Genomic DNA, 23,073 nt, shown 5'->3' on the forward strand with positions numbered 1-23,073 from the left:
TACCACCCAGAAATGCTAAAAGATCAACCCGAACATACCTCAACCTCCACTTCCCTAATTGCAAGGGCGTGAAATATAAGACGCTACACGCGTCAACCTTTTCTCACATGAGCACGCAGCTTTGGAATACACTGCCGCGCAACCTAAGAACGATTTACGAACAAGCTTCCTTCCGCAAATCATTGAAGACCCACCTGTTTGAAACAATCTACGGAAAGAGCCAAAACACATAGAGTCCACACTCACTATTCATCAATGCATTATACAAACACTTCTGACCCTCATCCCCCTTAATTCCACATCACCCATACATGTACTCACAGAAATACGTACACCATATGTCTTTGTGTTTTACTACTGCCCTTTAAGCTTCCCATTGTCTCCTTCCAATGTTTCAATGTTGATGTCCCATTGTTATATTCCTAACGATACTTCGATGGTCTCGCATAACCTGTACAATGTAACCCATAACCAAGTTGTACAATTGTATTTCCACTATTCATATCTTATTGTAAGCCACACTGAACCCGCAAAGAGGTGGGAAAATGTGGGCTACAAATGCAATAAATAAATAATACCCGAATCATGTACATGTATGTTCCTGTCACAACATGTATTTTTACATGTAGGGTAATTTTTAGACATTGATACACTTACACGTACATGTAAAAGGGTCTTTATAAGATTAGCCTCTAAGTGGTCCACCCAACGAATGCAGATTGTATATTAGATGTCCTTACTTATGCAGATGATTTCCAAAGTGAGATTTTTAAGGGTCCTGTATTCGTGTTCCCTAGACCATTATATCATTAAATTCAAATTGTAAATTAGAATAAGGACACACAGGTAGAACATGATAAAGATATTCGGTAGTAGGGATCAAAAGAATTCAACTTATTGGAAGAAATGTGACCTCTGGATGAGCTGTTGCATTGTTCTATCATGAATGGCGAAACAGACTGCTGAAACAAAGAACTGATTAAGACATTAGAAGCAGCTGCCTCTCTTAACTCCAGAATTGTACTCATAATGCCAAAAAAGAAATCTCCTCATTTCCTCAGGAGTTACATGAGCTTAAACAGAGGAAGGCTGAGAGGCAATGGTGTAAAATCCTACCGGAGAACATCACCAAGTCATGTAGAATAAAAAACTTCTAGTTGTTAAAGATGCAAAATAAGCCTAAAATTCTATTTATGTTGGTTCATGACATATTACAGCCTTGGATCAACATAAAGCTGTCTAAATTCGCCTTGGAAAGTTTTTTTTTCCAGAAACTCTGAGGCAAAACTGCTGCTATGTAAGCATTTGGGGTCCAGAAATCCAAAGGAATGGTACATGATTGGAGGGGAGAGAGGGAGGAGAAACCAATATGCACCAACCACAAGAGCAAACTCAGGGTGACAGGTAGAAAGATCTAAATGTAGAAAAACTGTGCAAAAAAGTAGTAGGGGGGTGGTGGTGCCAAGATTACAGGATGAAGCCTACCCGGCAGAAGACAAAAAGTAAAAAGTGATTATGCCTCTGTATAGGTCACTGGCAAGGCTACACATAGAATTCGGTATTCAGTTCTGGAAGCCATCATCTCAAAAAGGGTAGCAACAGGCTAGGGATGGTCTAGAGAAAAGTAATCAAAATTGTGTGAGGTCTGCATCTAAAGTCCAGTAAATTGAGATTCAGATAACTAAATACATATACCTTAGAAGAGAGACTGAGCGATACGACAGACACCCTGAAATGACTAAAAGGCATTAATAACTCTTAAGAAGCATGTGCCTTTTTCAATAGAAAGGAAGTTCCATAATAAGGGGTCTCAATATGAAGCTTCAAGCATAGACTCAGAATTAAAATCAGAATTTTTTTTCATTGAAATTGTGGTCCATGCCAGAAATATCCACTCAAAGGTGATGTTATAAAGGTAGCAGTAATTCAAAAGAGCTTGGGATAAATAGAGAGGATTTAACTAGAAGGTGGAAATGAAGCACTAAAGCAGCTTGCATGGAGTGGAAGTTACAACTCTACAAGGTAAAGGTACTATTTTAATAGGTTAGGTGGAAAAGGGATTTGGGTATTGGGTTCCACGCGGGAACCTGTATCCATATGTACCCCGTGAACAAACTGCTGTAGAGCAGACTAGATGGGTCATTTTGGTCTTTGGCCCTGTTTACTAAGGCACGCTAGAATATGCTAAAAACACTAGTGCACCTATAGTGCGGCTTAGCAAACAGGGCCCTTTACCTGCCACGATTCACTCTGTAAGTATACCGCTAGGGAGTCATCACTGCCTTTTGATTTTATGAAATGGGATTATTTGCTAGCCGAGTATCCATCCCATTTAGTAAAAAAGTAAATGTTTATTTGTTACATTTGTATCCCACATTTTCCCACCTATTTGTAGGCTCAATGTGGCTTACATAGTACCGGAGAGGCATCTGCAGACTCCGGTGAGAACAAATACAAAGTGATGTTATGGTAAGATAAAGTTCATGTGGCGTTGCCACATTGGGGAAACGTACATCGGAAGAGTTGAGTTTTGTCCATTACGTACTTTAGTTTTGTTGTGTTGCAGGGATCAGACATTTACGTTGGATCGGTGGGGTATGCGCCTTTTTGAACAGATTCGTTTTTAATGATTTCCGGAAGATTAGGTGGTCGTACGTCATTTTCAAGACTTTTGGTAGTGCGTTCCTCAATTGTGTGCTTATGTAGGAAAAGCTGGATGCGTAAGTTGATTTGTATTTAAGTCCTTTGCAGCTTGAGTAGTGCAGATTTAGATATGATTGTGTTGATTCTGATGTGTTTCTAGTTGGTAAGTCGATCAAGTCTGTCATGTATCCCGGGGCTTCACCGTAGATAATTTTGTGGACCACAGTGCAGATTTTGAAGGCAATGTGTTCTTTGATTGGGAGCCAGTGTAGTTTTTCACGGAGGGGTTTTGCGCTTTCAAGTCGCGTTTTTCCGAATACAAGTCTAGCTGCCGTGTTTTGAGCGGTCTGGAGTTTCATTAATGTTTGTTCTTTGCATCCTGCATAAATTCCATTGCAGTAGTCTACGTGGCTTAGCACCATTGATTGTATCAGGTTGCGGAATATATCCCTCGGGAAGAATTGTTTCAGGCGTTTGAGTTTCCACATTGAGTGGAACATTTTCTTTGTTGTGGATTCCGCTTGGCTTTCTAGTGTTAAGTTGCGGTCTATTGTAACTCCAAGGATTTTCAGGCTGTCTGATATAGGAAGGGTGTAGTCTAGGGTGTTGATGTTTGTGGACTGAAATGGCAGATTCAATCTGACCACCAAGGTTTTTACTGATGTAATTGCTATTCTGTGCAGTTTATCTCCAAGTGTTTTTGGAAGCACAATATAAATTCTCTAACTGCTATTTTGGGCTGAACTAATGCAGGTCATTCCAACTCACTGCTACCATCTAGGTCATTTTCAAACTTGATGTGTCATGTCCTTCTTTTTCCACTCATGTCAAATGTGGTCCCATTCCATTAAATTTTCAGAGTTACTTTGTGCCCGGACAGACATTTTCAACCCCCAATGTACAAATTCTTTCCAACTTTCTGTTTCATTGGAAATAACATTAAAATAGAAGTAGTAATGCTTCAGTTATAGAGGATTATATGTAAATATACTTGGCGCATTTGTAAGTCAGACTTTCTTAAAAGTCTACTTTGGATCAAAAGGAATTAAGTAACCTTAGACCATCCTCTAATACACTAAGTAATTTGGTGAAAATTCAGTGACATTACACTTACATTAGGTGGTGAACAGTTCAGAGTTGTCATGTATGTGTGATTTTTGCTATCCATCATGTTTTACTGTAATCTGCTTTGGGATTCTTTTGGATTAAGTAAGTAATCAGATGCAAAAGTAAAATAAAGGAAAGTTAGACTATACACTACCAAAGGAAATTCCAAAGCTATGGAATAAATTTCTGATACCTGTATACCTGTTTGATTATTATTTTAGTTTGAAATGTAATTTGAAAACAATTTAATTTCAGGAAGCTTTTTACTCAGATATGCAGCATATGGTAGGCTTATAAACAGAGCTACAGTGCTGTTGTTACTTTGTAAAAAGAATACAAACTTGTAAGAGCCCTGTTTACTAAGACGCACTAGCGTTTTTAGCATGCACCTAAAATTAGCATGTGCTAAATGCTAGACACACCGATATATTCCTTTGGGTGTCTTTATCATTTAGCACAAGCTAAAAATGCTAGCATGCCTTTAGCGCTGCTTCGTAAACAGGGCCCCCTAATATATCAACAATATCATGACAAAATTAGTGTTAACTGTATTTACATGCATATTACTGTAAAGTACCATAAGCATTTCATGTTTTGGAGAGTAATGTGACAAAATTAATATATATGCTACTGTACTTCCAGAACGTAGGCATCATGTCGAGGGCATTCCTTTTCTGACTCCAGATAATTTTGTAAAATAATCTGAAATATTACTATACCTGTGGAATGCATACTATGGTTTTTATGGCTACTTGGGAAGATGAGGCAAAGAGACTACAAGTGGAAGGGAGGAACAGAAAAAGAGGTAAACAGACTGCACAATGGTGGCACAGAAGAGGAAGAGAACCAGTGCGTTTTTTCTAACAAAAAAGGTGCCGGTACTCAAATGCTAGGCCACCCTTCAAGAGTGGGGTGATCACTGAGGGACCCAACTCACAATAGCCAGGCCCCCTGCAACCAGTCACAGAATCTATGACAAGGCAGAATTGGTGTGTAGAGCCTGAGCTCTTTCATTAAAACTTGGGACCATGGGTCAATTTTAGTAGACAATGGAAAAGGTGCCAGTACTCAGTACCCCCTCAAAAAAAGCCCTGAAGAGAACACAGGAGGGAGGAACAGAAATGGAAGCAGCAGACTGCATACAGCGCCAGCTTAACCATTAGGAAAGATTATTAGGTGGTTGCACTGAATAGCTGATTCTAACGGGGATGCGCAGAAGAGCCAGTTGCAGTAAAAGCAAAGTATCCATCAATGCACATTTACCTTCAGGGTATAGATAGATAACACACAGTTTAATATTTTTAAAACTACAATGCCCACTTTTGCATTTTTCCATTGTTGTGGGGTGATCATGATTGCTGAGTTAAATTATCAAAATCTTGAAGAAAACTAAGGGCCGATGGGTTAATTGGGGAAAGGTCATCTATTCCAAACACCCTAGACAAGCCCTCACTACATACCAGAGACATGAAAGGAGTTGGAGAACACACTGCACATGGATGGAATCAATGGATGAACGGGGGACAGCAGGCTTTAAATAAGTTACTGTATAAACGAAGAGAATAGCTACGTTTTCATGAAGCGCGAGAAGGAAAATACCGTGCATGGCCACAGCCGGAAAGAAATAGATACACACAGATAAACAGGCTACGTGTAGAGAGCCTGTTCTGCTGGCAGATACCGAGACTTACCGGAGCCCGGGCGTGCTCCTGCCGGCGCGGATGCTGTGCACTCGTAGGGGCAGTCCCAGAATACAGCTCAGGGAAGTGCACACCCGGAGGATCTGGCCGCCCTGAAAAACAACAATCACCGTTACAGCACGAGGCGGGGTAGGGGAGAGAGATCATTACAGGCTCCGCTGGTCTCTTCCCGAGGCTTCGGACTCCACTCACCCCTTCCATAATGCCGCCGTCGATATCCAGCCTCCCCTCTGCCATGGCGGCGGCCCCTCGGGGACGCTCTTCGAGCTCAGCTACAAAGGCCCGGAACGGAGGACAAGCACCAGACTCTCGCGACAGGGAGGGAGACGCTGAGGCGAGTGTCCTCTTCTCTGGGATGCGGAGCACTGCACCGCTCTTGCGTTGCACACGGCCTACAGGCAACCGGCTCAGCCAACCCAAAGAGGTTTGATTGAGAACAGGAGGCGGCATGACGTCATAAAGCTGCTGAAGCCAAGGAGGGTAATTTTCTCCTTCCTCCCCCCCATGCAGCCGTCATCCCCGTACACTAAAAACAAAGCGAGCAAACCTATGAGCTGATGTATCCACGTTCATCTTTATTGTTGGTAGCATTTTGTTTTTATCATATATATCATGAAATAACATTTAATATCACTAAAACTGCTTAAAAATTATTGTAGCTGGTAGAAATAGTAATAATAAACTCTATTTTGTTCTCGTTTTTCTACACTGTTCTATAGAATACATTAATTCATTGCCAGATTTAAGTGAGGATATTCCTGATGGGTTCATCTTAACTGCTGTATCTGTCTTGAGAAGCCTGGTGTTGTAAAGATGGAATATACTGAAATTAAATGGAAGTAAAATTAAACTCTCCTTTCATTGGGTAACATGGAATCACATCTTCACCTCACCTCATTTGTAGAAGTTTACATTTTAGATTCACAAAATGGATTATTCTGTTATGAGCATGTTTCATGGACAAATGGTTTTATAAGTCAAAATAAAAAAAAATAAATATTTTGTTTCATGCAGATCTCTTATGTTTAAACATAACTAAAAGGCATATAAGACCCTAATACAGTCCATTGGTTTTCTAATATTTTGTTCTGAGCTGACCAAAACTGTGCCAAAACTGAAAACTCTTATCTCTTCTATTATAAACACTACCCACCCTAAAAGGTTGTTTTGTGGCTGTACATGAGGAATTGTGATATTGAACAAAAGTGTATGTTTGTGCCATGCATCCAAAGGTTATATAATCCTTTCAAGAAAGCCAGTTAATTAACTTATTAGTGGAACATAATCACAAAGGCATGGTATGGTTGCATTTTCAATATGGTAATATTAGAGCCCAGCTAAGGACTAGATTATTTTGAGTTAATCTTCACTGGACCAACTTGCTGTCCTTGTGGCATCACCATCCAGATGGATAGGCAGTGCCTTAAAAGGTGGAGGATAAAGGATTTTTTTTTTTACATTTATATCCCACATTATCCCAAGCAAACTCAGGTTCAATGTGGCTTACATTTGAAAATACAGTGAGACAGAATAATAAGAATTCAATAACATCATGGGAGCAAGTCGATGGATATGTCTGAAACATTTAACAAAGTCATTCAATACCTCTCTGTTTGAAATAGTTGTAATACAAAAAGTCAAGTGCATTTTTATAAAATACCACTGGATTCCACAAAACACAAGGAGCAAGTTTGCTGCTGACGCTAAGGAATATTGTATTTTACTTTATAAACTGCTTAGCAAAAGCAGTATATAAAGAATCAGTAAGCAAACATAAATGTAAGATCATAAGCTTAAGACAAGGGCACTGGCTGCATCATGTCTTCAAACCAGCCTAAATTTTGGGTAGAAGATTGATGCTTGAGATTATCAAGCAGTCTGTTCCAGAGAGAGGGAATGAACTATGAAAGGATATCCAGTGAGTAATCTCCAACTCAAGAAGTAGGGGCAAATGACAGGATTATTTTAGGGCCCGAAAGGATATACAGAGTGATTTACTCAGAAAGCATGGTGGATTAACAACAAAGTTTTGAATTGCAACCTATAAGAAAGTGACAGCCAGTGATGTTTGATTACGAAGGGAGTGACATGCCTGTGTTTTCAGGCTTTTGATAGTATCTTGGCTGTGTGTTTTCTAAAGTGGGAACACCTTTGTACACCTTCAGTAAGAGCCAGTTTTAAACCACGTGCCCCATTCAGTGTAAATCTGTACAGTCATGCTTTTCTCTGGTGATTGGGTCACAGCAAAGCATGTGTTTGTATCTTCTAAAACTAATCTCATTATACATTTACAGTCAACATGAAAGAGGACACATGAAGGGACTAGTCTCTGTTCTCAACAACTAGTAAAAAAAAACAAAAATGGTAATACTGAAAGCATTTCACAGTCAAGTTTTACAATTCATATTATCTTTTTTTTCTTTAATTTACAGTACATTGTGAATGAAAATGAAAACAGAATGGTAAATGAAGGGAAAGCTAAGATGACAACCATGCTTGTCTACAAAATACTTTTAATGTGTGATTGTTTTACTATCATTTGTTTGAAAACTATTAAACACTGATTATTTTAACTACAGTTTGGTTCCAATCTTTGGATAACCTGGCTTGTATTCCCACCTTTTTTATTTTTCACTTTACGCCTCGTGGGATCTATTGAGTTCTCCACTTCTGTGGATTCTCTCTACAAAACACACACAACACTTCTGCTGCATTAAGGCATATGTAACTAAAATACAGAACCAAAACTAAAACCAGATCACATTCCAAGCTGTACTTATAAACAGTAACTCTGATTGATTGATTGATTGATTGATTGATTATTTATTTATTTATGAACATTTATACCCCACTTTTTTCCACATTAAGCAGACTCAAAGTGGCTTACAATGTACAGGAATCAAATACAATTACATGAGATAGTTGTAGAGCAACTGATTCTCATAATATGATGTCTGTTTTGGTGGTCCTTTACTAAGTGAAAAAATCTCTGCACCAATATAGGGAGTCCCTATAACCAGCCTCTCTAAATGTCACAATGATTACGATTTAGAACTAATTGCTACTCTTTTTTTATTTGTAATAAATGTTATTGAATTTTGCAGCAAAGTATAGCAAAACATTTGATGAAATCATAATATCCAGAATATCCAAAGACAGGTGACTATAAGCATAATTGTACAATTGTATGTATACCTATATGTAAAAAAAACAAAACAGAATAACTAACAAGTAACCAACTAATTACTACTCTAACCAATCTTAAGTAGAGGAGTGTGGTAGCCGTGTTAGTCCACTCTTAAGGTTATCAATAGAAATCAAACAAAATAAAACATGGAAAAGAAAATAAGATGATACCTTTTTTATTGGACATAACTTAATACATTTCTTGATTAGCTTTCGAAGGTTGCCCTTCTTCGTCAGATCGGAAATAAGCAAATGTGCTAGCTGACAGTGTATATAAGTAAAAACATTCAAGCATTATTATGATAGTCTGACAGGGTGGGAGGATGGGGGTGGGTCGGAGGTATGCATGGGGACATCAAAGCATATCATTGATATTCTAACAGGATGGGTGTGGGTAGGTGAGGGGAGGGTGATCAACAGAGACATACAGTTTTATGGTTTATAATGGGCTAGGAACCCCAGGTCCTTGTTAAGTCCTTTCTGTTGGGTGTTAAAATATTCAATCATTCTGACTTCAAAGGTCTTACGTTCTTGTATGGTTTTAAAGTTACCTTTCAGTATTCTCACTGTGAAATCACTGATACAGTGTCCTGGTTCTGTGAAGTGCTGTCCCACCGGGGTGGGGGCCCTACTGGCTGTATTGTTCATGTGATGTCTATGTAAATTGAATCTTGTCTTAAGCATCTGGCTTGTTTCTCCAATATAGCATCTTTCGTTACATTTTTTACACTGAATGATATATACCACATTGGAAGATGAGCAAGTGAAAGATCCCTTTATGTTGAATATCTTTCCTTTGTGGATGACTTTGGGGTCCTGTGAAATATTTTGGCATAGTTTGCAACTGGATAAATTACAGGGAAGTGTGCCCTTCTGTTCCTGATGATTGAATATTTTAACACCCAACAGAAAGGACTTAACAAGGACCTGGGGTTCCTAGCCCATTATAAACCATAAAACTGTATGTCTCTGTTGATCACCCTCCCCTCACCTACCCACACCCATCCTGTTAGAATATCAATGATATGCTTTGATGTCCCCATGCATACCTCCGACCCACCCCCATCCTCCCACCCGGTCAGACTATCATAATAATGCTTGAATGTTTTCACTTATATACACTGTCAGCTAGCACATTTGCTTATTTCCGATCTGACGAAGAAGGGCAACCTTCGAAAGCTAATCAAGAAATGTATTAAGTTATGTCCAATAAAACAGGTATCGTCTTATTTTCTTTTCCATGTTTTATTTTGTTTGATTTCTATTGATACTCTAACCAATGAAATCGATACTTTCCTCTGTGTACATCCATAGTCTGCAGATGCCTGCGAGTTTGAAAATATAAGTGAGATAAAAAAAACAAATGCCACTAACAAATAAAGAAGACTACGCGGATGCATCAGCTCATAAGTTTGGTCGCTTTGTTTTTGGTGTACGGGGATGACGGCTACGCAGGAGGAGATGGAGGGAAGATAAACCTTGGCTTTTCAGCAGCCTTTTGACATCAAGCCGTCTCCTGTGCTTCATCCGCCCTCTTTGCCCTGCCACGCGCACAGAGGCGCCAGGGGGGAATGGGCCCGCTTTTTCGTTCCTCATTGGTTATCCTGGAGGAGGTGTGCGCGCCGGTCGCAATGTCGTAATTTCCGGGATAAGATGGCAGCTGTGAGATCGCTGAGACTCTCGTACAGGTCTCTGGGCTACTGGGTAAGGTTGGAAACGCGCTGCAGCGAAGCAGAAGTGGAGTGTTGCAGAATTGCTTTTAGCGTGAAGGGCAATGCGAGAGGGCGGGGACTGGGTGTTTGCATGGTAAACATTACTTGGCTGTATGAAAGGCTGCTTGGGAAATGCAGGAGCTTGTGGGAGCACAGTAACCGGGAAGAAGTAGTGATTGTCTGTACCTTGCTATTGTTTGTAGCTGTCTGGCCCATCTTAGCGACTAGCCAGAGCACATTTTTTATGTTTATTAGATTAACATATCTGATAGCCTTTAAGCAAGTTAATTTGTTTCAGGCCATTAGCAGTGTCCTTGATTTCACTTTGTGGAGTTTCATCTGATTTTATAGGTTGAAATGCTACAAATATGTTATAGTTTCACTTTAATTTTGTTACCTTGCTTAATTTTTATGTCAGGTAACGATTTTGTGTGTTTTGGTATAGCCAGTATTAGGACATTGGGTGGCCCTGAGCATCTAGTAGAACCTGACAACCAGCTGTTATGGTACTGGCTGTATTCAGACCTGTAGCGAGATAACAAACTGGATAAAATTAGGACAGTTTTTTTGCTGACCTAACTTTACCAGGTAGTTACCTAGACCGAATATTGCCACTAACTGGATAACCCGAAACTCTGTCAAGGCTCTGCCCCTGGTCTGTTTTGGGGTTACTTAGATAGTTCTAGGGTGGTCAGAAAAGATTTGCAGTGGTATTATATAGATAGGCCCCAATGAGTGGAACTTATCTGGGTAGAAGCAGCTCCTACTCAGATAAGTCCCACTTGAATATCAATCTGCGAGTTCAGGGATTTTAAACCCAATCAGTTGGAGTTTTCAGGATATCCCCAACTGGCTGTATGTGCCCCGAAGACTGGGTTGAAAACCTCTGAGCTAGGTCATAGGTACAGAAACAGAATGTTTCCTACCTTCTAGTAACTGCACACCTATCCAGATAGGTTTCCAAGATTGCCACAGCGAATATGCATGAGAAAGCTTTGCATGCACTAGATCTCGGATGCAGATCTGTTCCATGTATATTTATTATTGATGTCCTGAAAGCCTGACCAGTTAGGTTTGCCTCCAGGATAGAGTTAAGACACACAGATATAGAAGACGTGGGTCCACCCAGTCTGCCCACTGATACCAGCCTGCAGATCTGTTACAGATATGTGCTTGAGTTCTGCTAGTGTTTTGGCTCCCATAATCTGAGCTGAAAGCTAGGTTTTCTCACATTTTTAGAGCTTTCCTCCCTTCAGCTTCATATGATGATTCCTTGTCCTTGATCTTTATATTCTATGAAAAATGCTTTATTTTGTTAGTTATTGAAGCCTGCTAGATATTCCCATGTTTGTCTAGAAGAAAGAAGGGAAGTAAGACTCAAATATTCAAATATTTAGCAGGCTTCAGTAATATACCACAAGATGTCCTTGAGTGTTTTGATGTACGGAATATGCTAAGGGGTCATTACATGAAGCTGATAGGGATGGAGCAGTGCATATCTGAAACAGACTTCCAAAACAGTCATACAATTCAAGCATTTTTTTTATTACATTTGTACCCCACATGACCTGAGTAAAAAGAGGACACGTTTTAAAATCTAGCCATGTTAAAAACAGATTAATGTACTTACATCACCTTATCTGAAAACCACCCAGATAAAAATACTTGAGGATTTTCATAGTACCCATGCTGTTAGCTGTGTTGCAGTAAGAGATTCCCAAAGACATGCTAAGGCTTGGTGAAGGAAAAGAGAACTTTCTTTTTGAAAATCAGTATAACATATGCACCAAAAGTCCCCATATGAAACTGTGTAGCTGTTTAGAAACTGTCTCCAAACAGAGTTTTTAAGTGAGATGACTACAGATCTACTAATAGATGAGATACAAATGAATGGACTGGGTGGACCAAGTGCTCTTTTTTGCTGACATCCTCTTTGTTTCTATAAATCAGGAATAAATACATTATAGGTGAGAACTCAGATTCAGGAGAGAAAAACATTTTCATGTTCACTTCTGCCTGAAACAAATGCACTGTGAAACACACAAAAAGGAACTCTCATTGTAATGAAATTAATATTGAACATAGAAAATATTGGTATCGTTTTAAAATGTGCTGCTTGTTTGCTTGTAACCAATAAAAGTAGTTTTATTCATCCAGAATTGGGAAACAGTTCTACTATTAAGTAAAGGATCACTGTTAAACCTGTGTTGTATTAGGCAGGGGGTTGCATATGATAGTTTTTTTTAATACATTTCTTCCTTGTCCAAAACAGAAGCATATAAGGTGTTACAAAGTAACACTCAGAATGCAAAAACAATATTTTTAAAATATATAAAAAAAATAGGATCAAGCACAACAATCATTTGCATCCATAGAAAAATTGCATACCCCATGGCCACTAGCTTGAGGGAAATCCCACTATTGAATACATTGGCCTCTGGGACCACTACAGCATAAAGCCCCTTCTTTAACAGAGAAGTAAGACCTCTTCCTCGTTCCAGTATCTATTTGCTTGAATGTATAACAAAGACAATGTACAAAACACTGTCATCCCTGTGGTACATATTGATCTAGCTTCTCCCGCATTAAAGGCAATCATATCGGGACCGTTCTTTTTTTTGGGTTTTTTTTGTGGGCTGCTCCTTCATGTCTTCTGTATAAACACAATTTATTCCACCAGTTATTCAAATCCAGGGCTGTTATATTTTTTCAATTATTAAAGTAAGACCTCTTGGGAGGAATACAAAACTCTAGAGCTTGAGTGTACAAGTTCAGTCCTTGAGGGCTGCAAATAAATCAGGTTTCTAGGAGATCTCTAATAAATATCATGAGGGAGATCTGCATGCTTACTATCTCCATTGTTTGCAGATCTCTTCATGCATATTCATTAGGGATATCCTAAAAACCTGATCTATTTGCAGCCCTTGAGGACTGAACTTGTACACCCCTGTTCTAGAGGATAAATAGTAAGTTATGCACTTATTTAAATATATAGCTCCCTACCCACATACAGCTTCAAAACAATCAATTGAATATTAAATTCCTCAACAGGCAGCTAATAAAATGACTTTATAAAAGAAGTACTAATCTTCAACATTTTGATGCCGTTTATGACATAAGGCAGCTGAGTTCTACATCATTTGCAAGCTGTTTAAATATTCCATGAGAGGATGAGATTTGATATACTGCTTTTCTGTGGTTACAATTAAAATGGTTTACATATTATATATTGCACCTGGGGCAATGGAGGGTTAGGTGACTTACCCAGAGTCATAGGTGGGAATTGAACCTGGTTCCCAGGTTCCTGCACTAACCATTAGGCTACTCCTCCACCAGCAAAGCATCATAATAAGCCAGCATGCAAGGTAGCAAAGCATGATTTACCCTTATGAAGTCCACCCTTTTCAAATAAGGATGGATATGTCTGATATACAGTTGGACAAAACTAGTTATTTAGTTTATTAATATGTACTTTTCTTTTTAAGAAATTCACTCAAAATGGTATATAACAGGAATAACCTGGGTATAACCAAATTTAATCATATATTGCCTTTTGCCTCCAGTAATGTGTTACTTTAGACATCTGAATGCAGATTTAATTCCAAAACACAGTGCTTTTAAATGAACAGTAAACAGTAGAAGTGATAAGGAGGTGACATTCCTGCAGTCCCTGGAGCCATTAGTCCAGGTGTGTGAACTTATCAGTCTGATAAGAACAACCTAAATGTACTTTCATTTTTCTGAATGCAATACACTGCACTAGTGAATCATTTTTGAGTGGAAGAATGAAAAGTAATTGGAGCTGATCTGTTTGAAAAAGCTGCTGCAGGATATCTTAATTTCACAGTCAGATTGAAGCCAGACTAAGATATAGTCTATGGTAAGTCATCCATCTGTAGCATCTCTGTAAATAGAGAGGTACAAACTACAGCAGGCATGTCAGACTGCAATCATGAGGCCCACAAACCATTGTCAGAGTATTCCTAATGAATATGTAAATGTAATATGTAGATATATTTACATACAGTGTAGGTTGTGCATACAAGTCTCTCTCTTTAGGAATATTCTAAAAACCTGGCTGGTTTGTGATCCTCCAGGACTGCAGGTCATCACCCCTGAACTATAGGATAGCTGAGTTGGGCTGATCATGCAGAAAGCAACTGCAGGATTACTGAAGGTTGAATGTCGATTGTATGTTCCGAGGAATGTATAGTAGAGGACTTGTATGCGGGTGTTAACTCATGGGGAAGAAAATATATACTTATGAGGTAATTTAGGTAGTCCGTGGTATGGCGAGAGTACACTACCCACTTTTAACACATACACAACGCAATAATTTTTCCATGAGGGTCCAGGTTGGGTAGAAGGTTTTGCAGAGAGGATTTCTTGTCTGTCTTTCACATTAAAATGCTGGTTTCGTGTTGTTATGCAAACAGAAGGAAGCCCATGCAAGTTTTCAAGGTAGATAGTAAGTAACTGAAAGTGAAACATATATTGGTGCCTAAATATTGAGCCTCTCAAAAATTTCAAGTGGAAACAATTTGTGCAAGACTTATTTAGGCACAGCAAAACAAGCGCTGATTGTGCTGAAACTTTTGTTTTTGGTTTGGACATGCGCACAAGAAGCTGTTCTTACCCCCACATTTGTTGCAGGTTTGCCACCCGTCAAATTTGCATGTAATTTTCTTTCTGCATGCTGCAGTATTACGCTCATGGTAGAAGCCACTTGCTCAGACATCCTTGCACAGCTCTACTATGAGTCTTTCTACATCTCCCCTCCAGTCTTCTTCCAGAGCTGGATATGCTGAGTACCAATTCTAATGTTATAACAACTGCTGATCCTCATTTAGAGCCCTTCAGAATTAAACACCAATGTAAAACTACTATGATGATATTATTGTTATCATGGCAGCTTAAAATTTATGACCCAGTCTCTTTGTATTTGTTTCTGACATATCAGTGATAAGTTAGTAATAACTTTACTGATTCATCCCCAGTGGTTTTCAAACCTGTCCTGGGGAAACACCAGCCAGTCAGTTCTCAGGATATTGACAATGAATATGCATGAGAGAGATTTACACATATTTGGCTAGATTCTATATATGGCACGTTAAATGTAGATGTGTCTGTATCGCTATTCTATAAACTGCGTCCACAACAAGACATTAAACATATAAACGGCAAATGACCGACTCACCTGCAAATGCGCAGTAGAGTCACTCAGAACGCTAAGAGTGTAGAAGTCCAAGCCCTGCCTCCTCCAGCAGTACAGCCCAATAGGGAGGAGAGCTTGGACATGGGCATGGAAATCGGAGGAGGAGGGAGCAGGGAGGGAAGGAGGGGGCGGAACTGAGGGAAACACACTGGGGGGAGGGCAGGGGAGAGAGCAGGGTTGGTGGACCCGGGGGGGGGGGGGGGCCATAGGAAAACAAAAAACTAGCCCGTTGTTACGGGCTTAACGGCTAGTGATTTATATAATAGACATAGGCCAGGCGAATGTTCATACATTTAGGCGCAGCCATTTACGCCACTGAAAACCTGGTATAAGTGCCTGCCCCTAAATGTACACGTATTGCCCTAATTTGTATAACAACACACTGCTTTTGATCAGTGGCCCTGATACGCCCACACACCTCCCTTTGCCGTGCCCCCTTTTTGTCTACACGCACCTCTTTTTAGAATACGCCTAAAATAGTGCATGTGTAATTTAAATTTTTGCCAATTAGTGATGATAATTGGTGGTTATCGGCCAGTTATCAATACTGTAGTGTGCACAGTTTAATGCGTGCTGATCACTGCGCCTTACATAGAATCCAGGGATTGCCTCCATTGCATGCAAATTTATCTAAAGTACATTTATTGTGGCTATCCTAAAAAGCTGGCTGGGTGATGCTCCTATAGGGCAAGTGAGACTGCTACACTCTAATCCGACTTGAACTGTTACTTATTAAATTTCATGAGATGGACAGGAGGAAAGGGACTGGAGCGGGGAGCACATGCAACAGAACAGAGTAGAGAAGATTTCATTGTGCTTCCTGCTGCAGCCCTTCCCCTCCTATTTTGTAGTGCTGCTGGTTGCCATGGAAACAGCAAGGAGGGGTTGGAGCAGGGAATAGAGGCTTTGCTCTGCTCTTTTCTCCTGTTGGGGAGCAGAGGTGTAGCTAGATGGGGTGCAAAGGGAGTGGCCACTCCCCCAGATAGATTTTGAATAAAATAGTGCCTATGCGGATCAGCCCTCTTTTACAAAAGGTCTGTTCCCCCTGACATCAAAACCCTGGCTATGCTTTTGGAGGGGAGGTGTTGGTGCTGACCTCTGACAGCAGTCAGTCAGCTTCCTGCTTCAGCCTGGCCTCTACATCTTTTCCTCCCAGAATTCCACATACTGCTTAGAATAGAGGTGTCTTCTGTTTGAGGGATGAAGAGCTGGACTCTATTCAGGCCCAGCAGATCACTCTACTTCTTGGATTTCATTTCAGCTGACCATAAAGGGGAGAGAGGAATAATTTATGAGAAGGGAGAAGGGAGAGGGGAGGTTGGAGATGAATGCAGAGTGAATATTAGAGGGAGAACTGTGAGCAGATGTGAATTCCTAGAGGACAAACAATGCACGAGAAAGTGAATGCTTGGTGAATGAAATGGTGCAAGAGGGGATGAATGCTTCTGGGAGGTGTGACATTAAAAGAGTTAAATGCTGGGAATAGCGGGGAGGGGAAGGGAGGACGTTCAGTGTTATCTCCCTTCCCTGTAGCCCTCCAGAAAGAAGTGTGGATTGGGCCGAGTGCACACCTTTACTCCTTCCCAGGGCCATCCCTGCAATGTGTTCTGCAGCAAGAGTAAGTGAACCAGAGCCAAGGTAGGGGTGAGAAAGGGCCAAGATAGAAGATTGCATGACAGTCATGTGTGGGGGAGTGGTTGTGTGATATATTTTGAGGAAGTGGAGAAAGCTTGAGAGTGCTATTGATGAGAGCAAAGGAGCTTGAAAGAACTGAGGGAAAGGCAGGGGAGAGTATGAAATAAAGCCAGAGATGGTGATGGGGTGGGGCAGGATAAAAGAAACAAAAATGCAGGGAGATGTCTTAGGCCTCCTTTACCTCTTTTATAAATTTTATGTTACTGTATCCATCTAGGTAAACCTGTTTTATAGGCAGTACATCAAATTAATAAACTATAAACTTCTAGTTTTTGCTGTTTCATTTGGTTTACTGAGGAATCATTATTTACGTCTGACTTCCACTTTTACTTTTTAACTGCAAGCTTTATATGTAACTAAGGTAAAAGTAGTACAAATTGGTGAAATTTTTACTTTAGTAAAAGTAAAGGTAAAGCAGTACAGGAAGCATTTGTTACAGGTAAAAACGACAAAACATTTACTTACGTTCATTAATTTGCACCAGTCTTCCTGCAAGCTATGGCATGCAGCTTAAAAATGAATGAATTTGTTTTGGAAGCACTGAATACCAGCCAACTCATGTGAATTAAGTTGAAGGATTAAATTCAAGTGCATGTATGAAATGGTTTCAGATTTACCTAAGAAAGAGAGCTAATTTACTGCCTACTACCATTTTTAATGACTCTTTTTTTTTTCTTCTCAAGGTCTGTGTTCGCCGTATCAGATCTTGCAGTAGGGTGCAGTTTAGAAATCCGGAACACCTTATATCCAACAAATCTATTGTTAAATTAAGCCATCAGCATCGGTTATTTAGAACAACAGCTGGTAAGTGCACTTGGCCTGTCTTCTCTTGCAAGCCTGATGTACTGGTCACGGTATGCTGTTCAGAGCAGATATTTCAGTTTTATTTTGTAGAGTGCAGAAATCCAGGCTCCTTATCACAGTATACAATAAAATAATCAACTATTACAATTTAAAATTAAGACACAAGGAGTTCACTATAAAGTGCTTCAAGCTAGGATGGAACATTTTGTCCTGTATTCCGTATTCCATACTGTATGTATAACATTTCCCAAATAAACACTTTTTCCTACAGCATTTCTTAGATTTAGTGGTTTGAAAATATCAGCAAATTGTGACAGGTCATGGATTTCTTTTTGCTTTGTAATATTTCTAACATACCACATTGATTTTTTTTTATTAATCATTTCTTTCCAGTTTCAAGTGGGCAGATAGTTCAGTTTAAGCTCTCTGATATTGGTGAAGGCATTACAGAAGTCACTGTGAAAGAATGGTAAGTTACTTTTCCAGTCCATTGGGCTGGCTCAGTATATACCAGTCACATCTCTGTGTGCTTCGGAATTATTCTTCGGTTCTGCAGTCTGGGGACCAGCAGCATGATTTAGACCATTGAGCTGTGAAACTATTTAAGTACATAAGTATTGACACACTGGGACAGACCAAAGGTCCATCAAGCCCAGCATCCTGTTTCCAACAGTGACCAATCCAGGTCACAAATACCTGGCAAGATCGCAAAAAAGTACAAAACATTTTATGCTGCTTATCCCAGAAATATACACAACAAACTGCCGGTGGAGCAGCTCACACTTATTTATTGTTTGATAAGGGGATGTCTCATACTGTCACACAGGCACTTCTTTTTTGTGCTTCTTTAAAGCCTCAGCTTTAGTGACTGTATTATAATCATCGACTACCCCCAACCACTGATAGTGCTGTCAACTAACTCAAAATAAATGTCCTACAATAAATTAATACGTGTTTCAACAATGCTTATATAGCAAAATAATTCTTCTTTAATTTATGTCAATTTTTGTAAATTTTTTATGCACTATCGTTTGTAGCTTATATGCAGAGCTTAAATTAATGCAGAAACAATGTTTAAACTTTTCACGTGCAGGAACAATGTTTTAACTTATCTTCATCTGGCTGAAAACCCCATGCTGCTTAATTGTCTGTGACTCATGCTGTGGATTCAGGGGTCCTGCATTGTTTGGATCTCACTTGTCAGCATTCCATTAAACAGCCGGTAAATGTCTTGTCCCGACAGGAGCCTGTTTCGTCTTACCTCGCTTTGTCAAGGGAACTAGCATACACCTATATCAACACTCCGCTTGTACAACACTGTGTTAATAATCAACACTCCATGGAATCTCTGAGATGCATGGTTATTGACAGTATTATACTAAATGCCCGTGGTGGGAATATTGACAGATTACTGTTGCAAAGAGAAACCCAGTGGATTTATCGTCTTGACACAATAGAGCCAAATGGGTTGAATATGTATCTACACTGGAACTGTTTTTTGTAGATGTTTCTTTAAAGGTTTCCAGCTGATGATGGTGTCACCCCAAGTGGGAGGTGTTACAAACTTCAAAATAATGCTGACGCCATTTTTTTCTGACTCTTTGTCTGCATGTCGCTGGTGAAGTGAGATCCTCTGCTTAATTTGAAACTCTGTTTATGATACTATAGACAGCATTGAACAGCTAAGAGTATTCTTTTTGTGTTGATGGGACAAGACATTTACCGGCTGTTTAATCCACAGCATGAGTCACAGACAATTAAGCAGCATGGGGTTTTCAGCCAGATGAAGATAAGTTAAAACATTGTTCCTGCACCGTGAAAAGTTTAAACATTGTTTCTGCATTAATTTAAGCTCTGCATATAAGCTACAAATGATAGTGCATAAAAAATTTACAAAAATTGACATAAATTAAAGAAGAATTATTTTGCTATATAAGCATTGTTGAAACACGTATTAATTTATTGTAGGACACTTATTTTGAGTTTGTTGACAGCACTATCGGTGGTTGGGGGTAGACGATGATTATAATACAGTCACTAAAGCTGAGGCTTTAAAGAAGCACAAAAAAGAAGTGCCTGTGTGACAGTATGAGACATCCCCTTATCAAACAATAAATAAGTGTGAGCTGCTCCACCGGCAGTTTGTTGTGTATAGTTCAAGTTAAAAGTGGTGGAGGGTTGCCATTTTTCGTTATATTTTTTGATTATCCCAGAAATAAGCAGTGGATTTTCCCCAAGTCATTTTAATAATGGTCTATGGTCTTTTCCTTTAGGAAGCCAGCCAAACCTTTTTTAAACCCCGCTAAGCTAACCGCCTTTACCACATTCTCTAGCAATGAATTCCAGAGTTTAATTACATGTTGAGTGAAGAAATTTTCTACGATTCATTTTAAATTTAATACTTTGTAGCTTCATTGTATGCCCCCTATTCCTAGTATTTTGGGAAAGAGTAAACAAACAATTCACGTATACCCATTCCACTCCACTCATTATTTTATGGATGTCTATCATATCTCCCCTCAGCTGTCTTTTCTCCAAGCTGAAGAGCCCTAGCTCCTTCAGCCTTTCCTCACAGGGAAGTCGTCTCATCCCCTTTACATTTTAATCACCCTTCTCTGTACCTTTTCTAATTCCACTATATATTTTTTTGAGATGTGGCGACCAGAATTGAACACAATATTTGAGATGCGGTCGCACCATGGAGCGATACAAAGGCATTATAACACCCTCATTTTTGTTTTCAGTTTCTTTCCTAATAATACCTAACATTCTATTTGCTTTCTTAGCCACCACAGCACACTAAGCAGAAGGTTTCAACATATCATCAACAACAATGCCTAGATCCCTTTCTTGGTCGGTGACTCCTAACGTGGAACCTTGCACTACGTAGCTATAATTCGGGTTCCTCTTTCCCACATGCATGACTTTGCACTTGCTCACATTAAACGCCATCTGCCATTTAGAATCCCAGTCTCCCAGTCTCGTAAGGTCCTCTTGTAATTTTTCACAATCCTCTTGTGATTTAACAACTATGAATAACCTTTGTGTCATCAGCAAATTTAATTACCTCACTAGTTACTCCTATCTCTAGATCATTTATAAATATGTTAAAAAGCAGTGGTCCCAGCACAGACCCCTGGGGAACCCCACTATCTACCCTTCTCCATTGAGAATACTGACCATTTAACCCTACTTTCTGTTTTCTATCATTTAACCAGTTTTTAATCCACAATAGGACACTACCTCCTATCCCATGACTTTCCAATTTCCGCTGAAGTCTTTCATGAGGTACTTTGTCAAACGCCTTTTGAAAATCCAGCTACACAATGTCAACCGGCTCACCTTTATCCACGTGTTTGTTCACCCTTTCAAAGAAATGTAATAGATTGGTGAGGCAAGATTTCCCTCCACTAAATCCTTGTTGGCTTTGTCTCATTAATCCATGCTTTTGAATATGCTCTGTAATGTTGTTCTTTATAATAGTCTCTACCATTTTTCCCAGCACCAATGTCAGGCTTACCAGTCTATAATTTCCCGGATCTCCTCTGGAACCTTTTTTAAAAATCAGCGTTACATTGGCCACCCTCCAATCTTCCGGTACCATGCTCAATTTTAAAGTTAAATTACATATTACTAACAATAGTTCCACAAGTTCATTTTTCAATTCTATCAGTACTCTGGGATGAATACCATCCAGTCCAGGAGATTTGCTACTCTTCAATTTGTCAAATTACCCCATTACATCCTCCAGGTTTATAGAGATTTAATTCAGTTTCTCAGACTCGTCAGCTTTGAATACCATTTACTCCAGTTCAATGCCTTCTTACCAGTCAGTGCCTAATTTAAAGTATATCTCTTGCTCAAGTATTTTCAGTATGGAGTTGGCAAAATACTTTACTCAGTGTTTTGTGTGTGTGTGTGGGCCATTGCACCCCAGGCTCAACTTCACCATCCAGCTGAAATGTGCCTTCCCCAGTGGTATAGCCTCAACTTTGGGCTCAGGCCCCCTCCAAAATTTCAGCACCAGCTGAATAGTTGGCGGGGATTCACTTGCTGAGCCCCCACCCGTGCTGCCTCAGCAGTGAGGAAGCTGGTGGGGTACTTCAGCCACAAATAACAGCACTTTCACCTGTGCTCATTTCTGAGCATGCTTGGATAAGCTGACATCAGCGATTGAAGCACTCCACCGGCTTCCTTGTTGCTGAAGCAGCATGGGCAGAGTTTCAGCCAGCAATTCTCTTCGGCTGGCAGGGCTTTGGCATTTCCGCTAACAAAGGTATGGGCGGGGAAAGAGAAGAACTGAGAAGAAATGCTTGGCTCCCTCCCTACCCCTACGGAGTGGAGGAGTGGCCTAGTGGTTAGGGTGGTGGACTTTGGTCCTGGGGAACTGAGGAACTGAGTTCGATTCCCGGCACAGGCAGCTCCTTGTGACTCTGGGCAAGTCACTTAACCCTCCATTGCCTGCCGCATTGAGCCTGCCATGAGTGGGAAAAATGTAACAAAAAAAAAATACCCCCCCCCAAAAATTGGACTTCTGGCTACATCCCTCCCCTCCCAGCATAACCAGCTCTCTTTCTCACAGCAGCGTAGTGATGAGCCAAGAGTTAACTTAGATGGTCCCTTCCATGCCACGACATGTCCCCCCCCCCCCCCCCCCGATGAAAAAATATATATATTTTTTCACTTACTCCACATCAACATCTTTCTTCCTCCACGACATCCTGGCATCTGCCCGCCCCATCACTGAACCCTGTCTCTCCCCGGTGTACCTTACAGCCATCCCTGGCACCTGCAGTGATTCATTATTGCTGCCTACGCTGGCCCCGCAGGCTTCCATTGGCCGGGTTCTGCCTGACAGGAAACAGGAAATAGAAAATGACATCAGCGAGGGCCGGACCCAGCTAATGGAAGCCTGCGTGGCCAGCGTAGGTAGCAGTAATGAATCACTGCAGGTGCCAGGGATGCCTGTAAGGTACACCAGGGAGGGATGGGGTTTAGCAACGTGTGGACA

General features: G+C 40.2%; 2 protein-coding genes across 2 annotated transcripts in view; one reads left to right on the forward strand and one right to left on the reverse strand.

Annotated features, from left to right (window-relative positions):
• The window catches only part of RTCA (RNA 3'-terminal phosphate cyclase), a 51,261-nt gene extending 45,367 nt beyond the window's left edge, over positions 1–5,894 (reverse strand). Inside the window, exons 1-2 of the mRNA XM_030206502.1 lie at positions 5,643–5,894; positions 5,442–5,542 (exon numbers count right to left, since the gene is read on the reverse strand). Of these exons, the coding sequence (XP_030062362.1) occupies positions 5,442–5,542; positions 5,643–5,687 (146 nt within the window). The 5' untranslated portion in view covers positions 5,688–5,894. The remainder of the gene's footprint in view (positions 1–5,441; positions 5,543–5,642) is intronic.
• Positions 5,895–10,271: 4,377 nt separating this feature from the next.
• Positions 10,272–23,073, forward strand: part of DBT (dihydrolipoamide branched chain transacylase E2) — a 37,322-nt gene continuing 24,520 nt past the window's right edge. The window contains exons 1-3 of the mRNA XM_030206632.1: positions 10,272–10,340; positions 17,942–18,062; positions 18,456–18,531. Of these exons, the coding sequence (XP_030062492.1) occupies positions 10,290–10,340; positions 17,942–18,062; positions 18,456–18,531 (248 nt within the window). The 5' untranslated portion in view covers positions 10,272–10,289. The remainder of the gene's footprint in view (positions 10,341–17,941; positions 18,063–18,455; positions 18,532–23,073) is intronic.

Source organism: Microcaecilia unicolor, chromosome 6 (genome assembly GCF_901765095.1).
Source record: "Microcaecilia unicolor chromosome 6, aMicUni1.1, whole genome shotgun sequence".
Taxonomy (NCBI): Eukaryota; Metazoa; Chordata; class Amphibia; order Gymnophiona; family Siphonopidae; genus Microcaecilia; species Microcaecilia unicolor.